The sequence below is a fragment of the Hyla sarda genome, chromosome 2, assembly GCF_029499605.1.
Source record: "Hyla sarda isolate aHylSar1 chromosome 2, aHylSar1.hap1, whole genome shotgun sequence".
Taxonomy (NCBI): Eukaryota; Metazoa; Chordata; class Amphibia; order Anura; family Hylidae; genus Hyla; species Hyla sarda.
This window is the reverse complement of record NC_079190.1, coordinates 86,763,465-86,776,666: the sequence shown is the minus strand read 5'-3', so window position 1 is coordinate 86,776,666 and position 13,202 is coordinate 86,763,465. Positions and strand designations below refer to the sequence as shown.

At 45.6% G+C, this 13,202-nt stretch overlaps 1 protein-coding gene across 1 annotated transcript in view; it reads left to right on the top strand.

Annotated features, from left to right (window-relative positions):
- Positions 1-941: 941 nt before the first annotated feature.
- PRIM1 (DNA primase subunit 1) overlaps positions 942-13,202 on the top strand; it is a 31,241-nt gene continuing 18,980 nt past the window's right edge. The window contains exons 1-5 of the mRNA XM_056562470.1: positions 942-1,139; positions 2,940-3,097; positions 5,910-6,016; positions 8,616-8,689; positions 11,162-11,298. Of these exons, the coding sequence (XP_056418445.1) occupies positions 1,031-1,139; positions 2,940-3,097; positions 5,910-6,016; positions 8,616-8,689; positions 11,162-11,298 (585 nt within the window). The 5' untranslated portion in view covers positions 942-1,030. The remainder of the gene's footprint in view (positions 1,140-2,939; positions 3,098-5,909; positions 6,017-8,615; positions 8,690-11,161; positions 11,299-13,202) is intronic.

Below are 13,202 nucleotides of genomic sequence, written 5' to 3'. Positions count from 1 at the left end.
GATGAAGCTGACCAGCGGGGGGGTGGCGGGAGACGACCGGGCAGTGGGGGAGACGAGCTGGGGGGACCGGCGGCGGAGGAAAGATAAGCGGGGGGTTGCGGGAGATGACGGGGCAGTGGGGGAGACGAGCTGGGGGGACCGGCGGCGGAGGAAAGATAAGTGGGGGGGGGGGGTTGGGAGATGAATAGGGGGGGGGGAGAGATGAATAGGGGGGGGGGGAGAGATGAATAGGGGGGGGGGAGTGAGTCGGCGGCAGATGACCGTGGGGTGGGGGGGGGTAAGACGGAGCCCGGGCTCCTTTGTACAGCTGTGCTTTCATATTTCGCGCTGGAGACGTGGTCTCGGCTCCCAGCAGGTAATATGAAATACTGCTATCCTAAGCAAGTTTTTGACTGGCTTACATTTATGCTGCTTTGGAGGTGGTTGCGACTTTTTGTGCGTCTTTCGCACTTGATAAATCCCTGACCACTGCAAATTGAAAACTGAAATTTACTTTAGTACGCTCTTTTGTTCATTTTTGCTTACAGCCAAAAGTCGCACAAAAATTTGCTTAGGCGCAGGCGCGACTTTTGTAAGCAAAAAACACAGCTCTAATAAATCCCTAGATAAATCTCCCCCATTTACTTCTAATATGTAAAGTTCTTGATCCCATGACAGAACTACACCGCCATCTTACGGATTTTCGTACTCATTCCACCCTGTTTAGCGCCATCATGTGGTCACTACTGGTAAAGCATTGATAAACCAAGAAGAGAACCCTACTCCTTCCCATAAGGCCGCCTGTCTGTCTTTGAGACTTGTAGTGGACGGGACGAAGAATAAACATGAATATATTACCTCAAACAATAACGTGACCAATGCTTGGTTACAGTACTCCCCGCGTACAGCGATATTAACTACATCTCCCGTGATGCTCTTGGCAGGAACGGGAAGTGACGTACAGTTGGTTGAAGAAGTGGGCGTGGCCCGTTGTTTCCCGCGTAGTTTGTGCTGTGGCTGTCAGTGTATGGTGGAGATCCTGTGATACAGCATGGACCTGTCAGTGTATGACCCGGCCAGCCTGCCCGACCTGCTGCCCCTCTACTACCGGAGGATCTTCCCCTTCTACCAGTACTACAGATGGCTCAACTACGGGGGCGGTGAGTGGAGCGCCATGACACTGTGACTTACTGCTTCTTTATATGGCATAGGGGATAACTAGCTGTTAATCTCTATCCCAGTGTTTACTAACCAGTGTGCCTACAACTCCCAGCATGCCTTCGGCTATCCGGGCATGCTGGAAGTTGTAGTTTTGCAACAGCTGGAGGCACCCTATTTGGGAGACCCTGCTTTATCCTGTAGATGGCTGATGCATTTTACATTTGAAATAACACAGAGGTTTCCCACTCAAAACATGTGTAATCTATCCGCTATGAAGGAGGTGATAGGTATCTGTAATAGGATGTCACCGGTCACAGGGCAGTGGTTCCTATAGTTGTCATCTCTGTTACTACTGCTCTTCACAATGGAGACTTGGGAGCCGCTCTTCTCGTGATCAGTGGGGGTCCTCTCTCGTCAGGAGACGCTCTTCTCGTGATCAGTGGGGGTCCCCCTCTCGTCAGGAGGCGCTCTTCCTGTGATCAGTGGGGGTCCCCTCTCGTCAGGAGACGCTCTTCCTGTGATCAGTGGGGGTCCCCTCTCGTCAGGAGACGCTCTTCCTGTGATCAGTGGGGGTCCCCTCTCGTCAGGAGACGCTCTTCCTGTGATCAGTGGGGGTCCCCTCTCGTCAGGAGACGCTCTTCTCGTGATCAGTGGGGGTCCCCTCTCGTCAGGAGGTGCTCTTCTCGTGATCAGTGGGGGTCCCCTCTCGTCAGGAGGTGCTCTTCTCGTGATCAGTGGGGGTCCCCTCTCGTCAGGAGGTGCTCTTCTCGTGATCAGTGGGGGTCCCCTCTCGTCAGGAGGCGCTCTTCCTGTGATCAGTGGGGGTCCCCTCTCGTCAGGAGGCGCTCTTCCTGTGATCAGTGGGGGTCCCCTCTCGTCAGGAGGCGCTCTTCTCGTGATCAGTGGGGGTCCCCTCCCGTCAGGAGGCGCTCTTCTCGTGATCAGTGGGGGTCCCCTCTCGTCAGGAGGCGCTCTTCTCGTGATCAGTGGGATAGGGGATAAGATGCCTGATCACGGGGGTCCCGCCGCTGGGGACCCCCGTGATCTTTCACGCAGCACCCCGTTACCATCAGCCCCCGGAGCATATTCGCTCCTAGTCTGATGACTGCCGATCACGGGGCTGGAGTATTGTGACGTCATGGCTCCGCCCCTGTGATGTCACGCTCCGCCCCCTCAATGCAAGCCTATGGGAGGGGGTGTGTGGTGTCTTCCTTGGATGGACGGTGTTTGCTGTTCCAGCCCTGACCATACACTGTCACCACAATTGAGCTGGTCCCCTGCTGAGACTCCTTTCTATACTTATACAAAAGATGGGAGATGCACAATGTTCAAACCCTTACAAGGGTTAGTGGGGGCCCATCTTCAAGCTTGACCAAGGCAAACGTACCAATAGAAGAAATGGAAGACGGCACTCCGGTATTGGTGTCCAAATTCAAAGAAGGTGGTTTATTGATCCCAATACATACAGAATGATGCAACGTTTCGACCTAACAATAAGGTTTTTATCAAGCGTGCCTGATAAAGACCTTATTGTTAGGTCGAAACGTTGCATCATTCTGTATGTATTGGGATCAATAAACCACCTTCTTTGAATTTGGACACCAATACCGGAGTGCCGTCTTCCATTTCTTCTATTGGTCCTTTCTATACTTAGGTGTCTGTCTGGTGTAAGTGTCAGTTACACAAAGTTGCTGACAATATAAATGTAGGAATGTTTGCCTTTTATAATGGCATCAGAATGTCTTGTGTATTCCTTTATCGTTGTGTAGGTAATAATTCTGCTTTTGCATGCATTTCAGTTGTAAAGAATTACTTCTCAAACAGAGAATTCAGCTTCACCTTGAAAGACGACATATATGTGCGATACCAGTCCTTCAACAACATGAATGAGCTTGAGAAGGAGATGCAAAAGATGAACCCCTATAAAATAGATGTCGGCGCAGTATATTCACACAGGGTCAGTATTATATCTTCCTTACTATTTTTAGGTTTCATTAGAGACCAGTGCAAAAGTCACATGGTCCATATTAACCATAACATTGTATGTTCCCGGACGCATCTCTATGTACAACTAAAACCAGATTATAACATTAAATCCATCTGCCTAACATTGTGTAGGTCCCTCATGCTACCCAAACAGCTCTAAACAATCAAGATATTAAAGGATATCTGCAGCATAAATACACTTATCCCCTATACACAGGATAGGGGATAAGTGTTTGATCGCGGGGGGTTCCGTCCCCTGGGACACCCCGGCGACACCCCCGGGGGCCATGGCATTGCCACACTATGCTCCGACTAATGCAGATAGCGTCAACCTCACTGAGGTCAACGGTACGCCCCCTCCCCATACAGTTCTATGGGGGAGGCACAAACGCTGCATACACTCCTCTCCCATAGGACTTCATGGAGGAGGCGTGTCAGCTGTGGCATCATGCTGCGGCCGGCACGCCTCCTGCACAGGAGAGCTGTGGCCTTGTGCAGGAGATTGCGGGGGCTCCCAGCGTTCAGACCCCCCCCCCCCCCCCCCGAGATCAAACACTTATCCCCTAGCCTGTGGATAGGGGATAAGTGTATTTACGCTGCAGTTGTCCTTTAATTCCACAAGACCTCAGAAGGTTACTTTTGGCAACAAGGCAATAGCAGCAGATCCTTCAAGTCCAGTAAATTAAAAGTGGAGTCTTGATGGAGCGCACTTCTTCAGAATATCCTATAGACCAGTGGTCTTCAACCTGCGGACCTCCAGATGTTGCAAAACTACAACTCCCAGCATTCTGGGAGTTGTAATTTTGCAACATCTGGAGGTCCGCAGGTTGAAGACCACTGGTATAGACCATATTGAGACCTTAGGAATTTAGGGGCTATGTCTATTTCTTGATTTCTCTACCTTGTTCCCCAAACCTACTGAACATTTTTTTGCAATAGGGCAGAGAGGCCATTGCCATAAAAGGGGAGTATTTGGTCTTCAACAATGGTGGATTATATGTTTTAAAGTCATATACACGTGAATGCCAGGGTTTTGCATCATATTGCCTCCACCAGCTTTTCTTCTGACAGTACACCCGACATCTCATCTTTAGTAATGCGCATGCACCTGGCTCTCCTCATGTAAATGATAACATATTGCATCAAACCAGGCCACCACCTTCCTTTGCTTTATGGTCCAGTTCCGATGCTCGTGCCTATTATTGTAGGTGGTTTTAAGAAGGGTCAGTATGGAGACTCTGACCAGCCTGCATGTACAAAGCTCTATATATGTGATGTGTGTTCTGACACTTGTCACTGAGGCTGCTAAATGGGAGTGTACACTTAAAGGGGTATTCCAGGAAAAAAAACTTTTTTTTTTTTTTTATATCAACTGGCTCCAGAAAGTTAAACAGATTTGTAATTACTTCTATTAAAAAATCTTAATCCTTTCAATAATTATCAGCTGCTGAAGTTGAGTTGTTTTCTGTCTGGCAACAGTGCTCTCTGCTGACATCTCTGCTTGTCTCGGGAGTAGAAGAGGTTTTCTATGGGGATTTGCTTCTAAACTGGGCGGTTCCCGAGACACGTGTCATCAGAGAGCACGTGTCATCAGAGTGCTGAAAGGATTAAAAAAAAATAATAGAAGTAATTTACAAATCTTACAACATGGCAATGTAGAAGAAATGATGGCACTCACCAATAAATGGACTTGCATGGATGACTTTTATTACGTGCTTGTCAACCAAAGTGCATGTGCATAGCAGCGTTCAGGCAGGTAAAAGCTGGCAAGGACGCCGGGAGACCCAGGGTGCAGGTTACAGCTGTCTCGCACATCCGTGCTTCATAAGACCATGGTGATGGTCTTATGAAGCACGGAGGTGCGAGACAGCTGTAACCTGCAAGCTGGGTCCCCCGGCGTCCTTGCCAGCTTTTTTTCCATGTTTTAAGAATCCTTCTATTTTCTGCAAGATTGAGCACCACCCTTAGGACTATATCCACACTTGCACCTTAATTGCGGACTTACGTTCACTCCCTGTACAGCAGTGCCGGATAGTGTTTCTATTTGGATAATTTACAAATCTGTTTAACTTTCTGGAGCCAGTTGATATATAAAAAAGTTTTTTCCTGGATAGCCCCTAAAGGGGCTATCCAGGATTAGAAACCCCTCTTCTAAAAAGTCTACAAATGTGCGCTAAACTATGCCTCAAGTTGACTGAGGGGCAATAGTGTCTAAAACACACAAATGTAATGCGAGGCATATATTTAATTTAGCTGAAAATTGTGCCAGAAACCTACAATCTGTCCATTTGTCCTTTTATAGTCATTCTGAGTTTGGCTAGCATTGACCTGATGAAGGTGCATGAGTGCCGAAACGCGTTGTCCTAAAATATTTCAATAAATGTGTGCAACCGTGGCATTCTGAGTCCGTCCTTGACAGCAGGAGCGCTCTACCAAAATTCCCCACCTTTCATCTACCCATTCTCCGTCAATTTTTCCGTACCCTAAGGGACACGGAAAGGGAAGATAGAGCTGCATACTGCACCGACCAACCTCCACCCACACCTTCCACAGTGTTAGGACCTACACTATTGCATTCTACCAGCAGGTCGGTACAGCACATTAGGTGAGGTGGTGGGTCCCATCATTTTATTGCACGACAACATACGGGAGAGCGCCCCTATTTTTTTGTCTTTCTTCTGTTCCCCACACAGGAGAAGCAGCAGTGTATTATGCATTATTTTTTCTTCACTATTATTAGTTAATATGTTGATAATCTTTATTGTTGGAAATCCTTTCTGCAGCCCAGCATGCACAACTCTGTGAAATCAGGAACCTTTCAAGCTCAGGAGAAGGAACTGGTGTTTGATATCGATATGACAGATTATGATGATGTTCGGAGATGCTGCAGGTAAAAAGGATTTTAAAAGGATATGTTAAAATGGTGAAAAATATATTAGGTTATAAAAAATATTTCATTTATAGTGAAGTTTTATTAACATGAAACCGTAAAGGCCCTTTAACTCCCTATAAGTCAGTGTTTCCCAACCAGGGTGCCTACAGATGTTGTAAAACTACAATCCCCAGCATGCCTGGACAGCCGAAGGCTGTCCAGGCATGCTGAAAGTTGTAGTTTTGCAACACCTGGAGGCACCCTGGTTGGGAAACACTGCTATAAGTAGTCCCTATGGTAGAGCCAACACTTCCCAGAATGCAAATCACCATATCACTGGATGACAATGTGTATTCCTGGGTACTGTGCTTCAAAATCACTTTTTATTCAGGTTGATACTGTCTGTAATAGTGTTTGAATCTTTAGTTTTCACTTAAAGGGGTACTACCGTGCTGACAACTTATCCCCTATCTAAAGGATAGGGGATAAGTTGCCTGATTGCACGGGGTCCCACCACTGGGGACCCCCGCGATCTCGCACGCAGCACCCCGCTCTCATCAGGCCCCGAAGCGACCATCACTCCCGGTCTGATGACTGCCGATCACGGGGCCGGAGTATCGTGACGTCACGCTCCGCACCCTTAATGTAAGTCTATGCCATAGACTTGCATTGAGGGGCGGAGCTGTGACGTCACACGGAGCAGAGCTGTGACGTCACGATCACCGGCCCCGTCGTCAGACCCGGAGCGGATGTTCGCTCCGGGGCCTGATGAGAGCGGGGTGCTGCGTGCGAGATCGCGGTGTTCCATGTGGGATCAGGCAACTTATCCCCTATTTTTTAGATAGGGGATAAGTTGTCAGCACGGTAATACCCCTTTAAAGGAAAACTGTCAGATTTCTCCCCCCGCACTAATCGGCGATATCGGCCGGAAGTGCGGGGGACGTTGATCAGTTTGGTCCTTACTGTGCCGTTCGGCCGTAATCTTCTATTTTCTGTATATGCAAATGCCGGGCTAACTGGCACTCTGACGTCAGTGCCGCTGGCCGCAGCGCCACCCAGCTCATCAATATTTCTCCCCTCTCTCATCATTACAGAGCAGGGAGAAGAGGGAGGGGAGGAATATTGATGAGCTGGGCGGCAATGCGGCCAGCGGCACTGACGTCAGAGTGCCAGTTAGCACCTAATTTGCATATACCAAAAATAGAAGATCACGGCCGCACGGCGGATTCGGGCACGGTAAGGATCAAACTGATCAGCATCCCCCGCACTACCAGTCAGTACCGCTGGTTAGTGCGGGGGGAGCAAGCTGACAGTTTTCCTTTTAACCCCTTAAGGACGGACCAATTTTTTACCTCAATGACCAGGTTCTCTTTTTTTATTTTTTTTGACATATATCTCTTTAAATAGTAATAACTTTAGAACGCTTTTTCTGAGCATTCTGAGAGTTTTTTTCATAACATATTGTACTTTATATAACTGGTGCATTTTTGTTGACACATGCAGCATTTATTGTGAAAAACTTCAAAACATTGTGAAAAACTGGAAAATGTCTGGGTTTTTTAAATTTTTTTTATAGTACACTGTGCGGTAAAAGTGATGTTATATTTATTCTGTGGGTCAGTATGATTATGGTGATACCCATTTTATATAGCTTTCTATGTTTTTTCCTTTTCTGAGCAAAATTCTTTTTCTGCCATTCATTTTCCAACAGCCGTAACTTTATTTTTTGTCCGACGCCATTGAGTAAGGGCTTATTTTTTGCGGGATGAGCTGTACTTTTTATTGGTATCATTTTTGTGCTACATGCTACCTTTTTGATCTTTTCTTTATTCCGCTATTTGTACCAAAATTGGCTAATTTTGCGCTTTTTGTTTTTACGGCGTTCACCGTAATTTACATTGTACATTTACATTGTAGTTTTATAGTACACGTCATTACGGACGTGGCAATATCTATTATGTATATAATTTGTGTTTTTGATCTTTTTTGGTGATAATACAGGGCTTTTATTGGGAAAGGGATTTTTTTATTAATTTTTTACGCTTCATACTTTTATTGAAGAACTTTTTTTATTTTATTTTTTTACACTTTTTACAGGTTATACTATGCAGTAATACATTTGTACTGCAGCACAGCATAACCTGATGAACTGCAGACACTGCAGCCTGTGCGATCCAGCCTCTGGCTGGATCTCACAGGCTTCCATAGCAGGCATACTGGAGGTCATGATCTGACCTGCTGCTGCCATAGCAATCAATGGTGCCCCGGATCGTATCGCGGCACTGACGTTGGAGAACAGGGGAGAGCGCTCCCCGTCAACACCATAGATGCCATGATCAGGATAGCTCATGGCATCTAGGGGGTTAATGCTGCCGGGACCTGCGCGATTGCCGCTGCAGCAGCTCCGGGGAGACTCCGGCTGTGATTGACAGCTGATCCCGTTGCCGATCTTCTGCGCTGCCCGCGGCAGTGCACGAGATCGCTAAGACGTATGCATACGTCCAATTGCGCAAACGTGTCGGATGATTGGAAATATGCATACGTCCTATAGCGGGAAGGGGTTAAAGGAACATGTTGGAATGTGTAATCTTGATGTCTCTTCTGAATTTGTGTCTAGTTCTGCAGATATATGCAATAAATGCTGGACCTTGATGACTATTGCCATTCGTATCCTGGATCGAGCCCTCTATGGTAGGCACCTTGTGCTGATAAAGTTAAATATTATATTAAATATAAAGTCTAAAAATGCTGATGCACCTACATTATTTAACTGGTAAATGAATGTACATTACAGGGTAAGACAGCTGATGCTGATAGTTCACTGTTTGTAGAGCTTTTCATATCTTTTCTTCTTTTGACAGCATAGCCCAGAATGTCAGCAGCACCTTATGTAACTTTCTAATATTATTCCTAAATAGTTCTAGAAGAGGATCCACCTTACTGCATATGACTATGCAAGATTCTTCGTATGATGGATATCACAATACTGAACTCCCTTATTTACTTATGAGCTTAAAGGAGTTCTCTAAGCTAAAACTTTTAACCCCCGCTGTGCCCGGGCTGTAAAACTATACATAATAAACTTTCACTTACATGCCTACGATCCCCCGTTGTTCCGATATCGCCGTCCTGTTCTCTTCCACTTCCTGCGGGTCGGTGACTTCACTCTTCGCTCAGCCTATCAGCGGCCGCGACGGGACACTGCTGCGGCCGCTGATATGCTGAGCGCAGAGTGAAGTCACCGACCCGCAGGAAGTGGAAGAGACCGGGACCGGAGAACGGGACGGCGATATCGGAACAACGGGGGATCGTAGGCAGGTAAGTGAAAGTTTATTATGTATAGTTTTACAGCCCGGGTACAGCGGGGGTTAAAGGTTTAAGCTTAGAGAACTCCTTTAATCAAGGCAGTTGACTGAAAGGGAACCTATTATCAGGGCATTCCCTGTTGGCTCAAGTCTACCCTGCCAGCCTTTATATCCCAAAAGGGACAGATCTATCGATCAAAGCTTGTGGGGAGTGAAGAAGCCACAGGGCACTAGCTAAAGGACTCATGGTTCAGGCAGCATGAAAGTGATGACAGGTTCCCTTTAAAGGGTAACTCTCATTAAAGGAGTGCTCCAGTGCAAAATAACTTATCCCCTATGCAAAAGATAGGGGATAAGTTATAGATCGCGGGGGGTCCAAGCGCTGGGGCCCCCCGGGATCTCCTGGACAGGGCTGCGGCAGTCTGCCGGAAGTAAAGTTTCGTCCCCAGCAGAAAGCCACGGCAGACACTCCCCCTCCATGTATCTCTATGGGATTCATGGAGGGGGCGTGTCGGCCGCTGTGTCATGCGGGGACGGAACGCCCCCTTTCCTGTATATTGCCGCGGCCCCGTATCGAAGATCTCGGGGTGGGCCCCAGCGCTCGGACCCCCCGTGATCTATAACTTATCCCCTATCCGACTGATAGGGGATAAGTTATTTTGCACTATAGATGTCGTTTAAAACAAATTTTGCTATTGCACTCCTTATGGTAAATAATATTTCTAATATACTTTGCTTAAAAAAAAAAAGGAAGTTTTCTATGTTTTATTTGTGCAAAGCTCAAGAGCACATTTTCCTCCATCTCATACACAGACTTTGGACCAAAGCCCAAACACAGGAAGTGCAGCCTGGAGTGCTGAGGGGGGTGTGTCCAGCCTCATCCAATCATAGCTCCTCTCACACTTAACTGACATATGCTGTTGGTTGGACCCCCCCCCCCCCCCCCTCAGCACTCCAGGCTGCACTTCCTGTGTTTTGGCTTCGGTCCAAAGTCTGTGTATGAGTTTTTATTTACCATTAGGAGTGCAATAGCAAAAAAAATTTTAATGATAGTGCCCATTTAAAGAGCAGTACTGCATGGAGTATTATTCTTTCTATCAAATCTGCAGATGGAAGCTCTGGAGAGCCTTTAAAAGGTTGTCCTGGAATAGAAAACCAGAGCTAATTTCTTACAAAAACAACACCACCCCTGTCCTCGGGCTGTGTGTGGTATTACAACTTGTCGCCATTCACTGCAATGGAACTGGGCTGCAATACCACATGCAACCCGAGGACAGGGTTGGCACTATTTTTGGAATTAATTAGCTCTGGTTTTCTATTCCTGGGCAATCCCTTTTAAGGCTGTGTTCACACTACGTTTTGTCCCATACGGGAGCGCATACGGCAGGAGGGAGCTAAAACCTCGCGCTCCCGTATGTTACCGTATGCGCTCCCGTATGCCATTCACTTCAATGAGCCGACCGGAGTGAAACGTTCGGTCCGGTCGGCTCATTTTTGCGCCGTATGCGCTTTTACAACCGGACCTAAAACCGTGGTCTGCTCATTGAAGTGAATGGCATACGGGAGCGCATACGGTTACATACGGGAGCGCGAGCTTTTAGCTCCCTCCTGCCGTATGCGCTCCCGTATGGGACAAAACGTAGTGTGAACCCACCCTAAGACTCATACAAATGGGGCTTTACAACTCTCTCTCCTCCACAACCTCACCTATTGAGAGAGAAAGATTAGGCATGTTGTATTTCAAGTGCCGGATCCTTTTATACTTGGGTAATAAGCCAACACAGATGGCTGTTGACTGAATGTGTACCCAAATCCAACAGTCTACAAGTAGTCATTTTATCCAATCTTCTTTTCTCAGAGGACTTTGGCTTTCAACACAGACTATGGGTTTACTCTGGTAGGAGAGGAGTTCACTGCTGGGTATGTGATGAGTCTGCAAGGAAACTCTCTCAAGCAGAAAGATCAGCGGTGGCAGAATATTTAACTGTAGTGAAGGTACTGTAATGTTTTAAAGTTTTCTTTATTAGGAAAGAAATGCACCGGAACAAGATCATTATTATTTTTTTTCCCAAAAAAATAAATCTATTTCATAGAGGATGGTATATCACACATTCATAAGTCTTCTGCATTGTCTGACGGCTTATGTTGGATCAGGTCAGAAGCGGTCTAAACATATTTTTAGAAAATTGTCCAGTATTAAAGAAGCATGGCTACTTTCAATGTGTATTATATGGTGTGTGTGTGTGTGTGTGTGTATATATATATTTATTTATTTAATTTTATTTATTTTATATATGTTTTTTTTTTTAAGCAGTTTGGCATTTATATATGTTTCTACCACTGGGGACTAGTGGGCTGTGCGGGCCTTCACGCTTGCTCGTCTGGGAAGGTGGGAGCCACTGAGATGATGGGTGAATAGCTGGGCCCCATACAAAAGTTGAGACCCCCTGCAATCAGACACTTGTCCACTTTCCTGAGGATAGGGGTTAAGTTTAGTTCCCTGGAGTACCCCTTTAAACTAATTCTTTATTACATGCTTACAGGTTCTGTAAGTTGTTTATTTATTTTTTGTCATTTTTTTTCTTTATTTTTTTTTATTTATGTACTTTTTATTTATTTATTTTTTTACTTAGGGATTTGCATTTTTACCTTTCATCTTTTTCACATCCATCTTTAACCCCTACCGTACATTCACATCCATTTGCGGCTCCCAAGGTATGACTTGCACTCAGCAGGTGAGCGCGCATCATACCCGGTGGGTCCCGGTTGCTATAAGCAACCAGGACCCACGGCTAATGCCGTACATCGCCGATCTGGTTGATGTCCGGCATTAACCCTTTAGATGCAGAGATCAAACTTGATCGCCGCGTCTAAAACGAAAGTAAACCTTGCCGGTTAACTCAGTGGTGCTGTTCGGGACCACAGCGTCCCTACCTGCCTCCTCAGCGTCCGATCGTTGAATGACTGCTCCGTGCGTGAGATCCAGGCAGGAGCAGCCAAGCTGCAGAAACACTGGTTAATGCTATGCTATGACATAGCATTGAACAGTATGAGATCGATGTACTGCATGGGATAGTCCCCTATGGGGGCTATAATGTTGCAAAAAAGTGTCGTAAAAAAAAAGTTCGCTTCCCCAATAAGTTTAAATTTCCCTTCCCATTTAAAAAATAAAATAAAAATAAACATGTGGTATCGCCGCTTGCGTAAATGTCTGAACTATAAAACTATTGTTAAACAGCACGGTCAATGGCGTACACTTAAAAAAAAAAAAAAAAAATCCAAAGTCCAAAATAGCATATTTTTGGTCTATTTTTATACCATAAAAAAATTTATAAAAAGTGATCCAAAAGTCCGATCAATATAAAAATGGTACCGATAAAAACTTCAGATCACGGCGCAAAAATTTAGCCCTCATACATCCCCATATGCAGAAAAATAAAAGTTATAGGAGTCAGAAGAGGACATTTGTTAAACATATACATTTTCCTGCATGTAGTTATGATTTTTTCCAGAAGTACAACAAAATCGAACCTAAATAAGTAGGGTATCATTTTTATTGTATGGATCTACAGAATAATGGTGTAATTTTTACTGAAAAATGTACTGCGTAGAATCAGATGCCCCCAAAAGTTACAAAATGGCTTTTTTTTTTTTTTTTTTCCCTTTTTGGGGAAAAATTACTTATATCATTACAAAGTAGAATTGGTGGTGCAAAAAAAAAGCCACCATATGAGTCTGTAGGTGCAAAATTGAAAGGGTTATGATTTTTAAAAAGGTGAAAAAGTTAAAAAACTGAAAAACCCTTAAGGGGTTAATGCTTGTGTATTAACATACTCCTGTATGATAATACATTATCCTGTTGGACACAAGCTGCAGAGCATTTCTCCAGTGTTCAGACT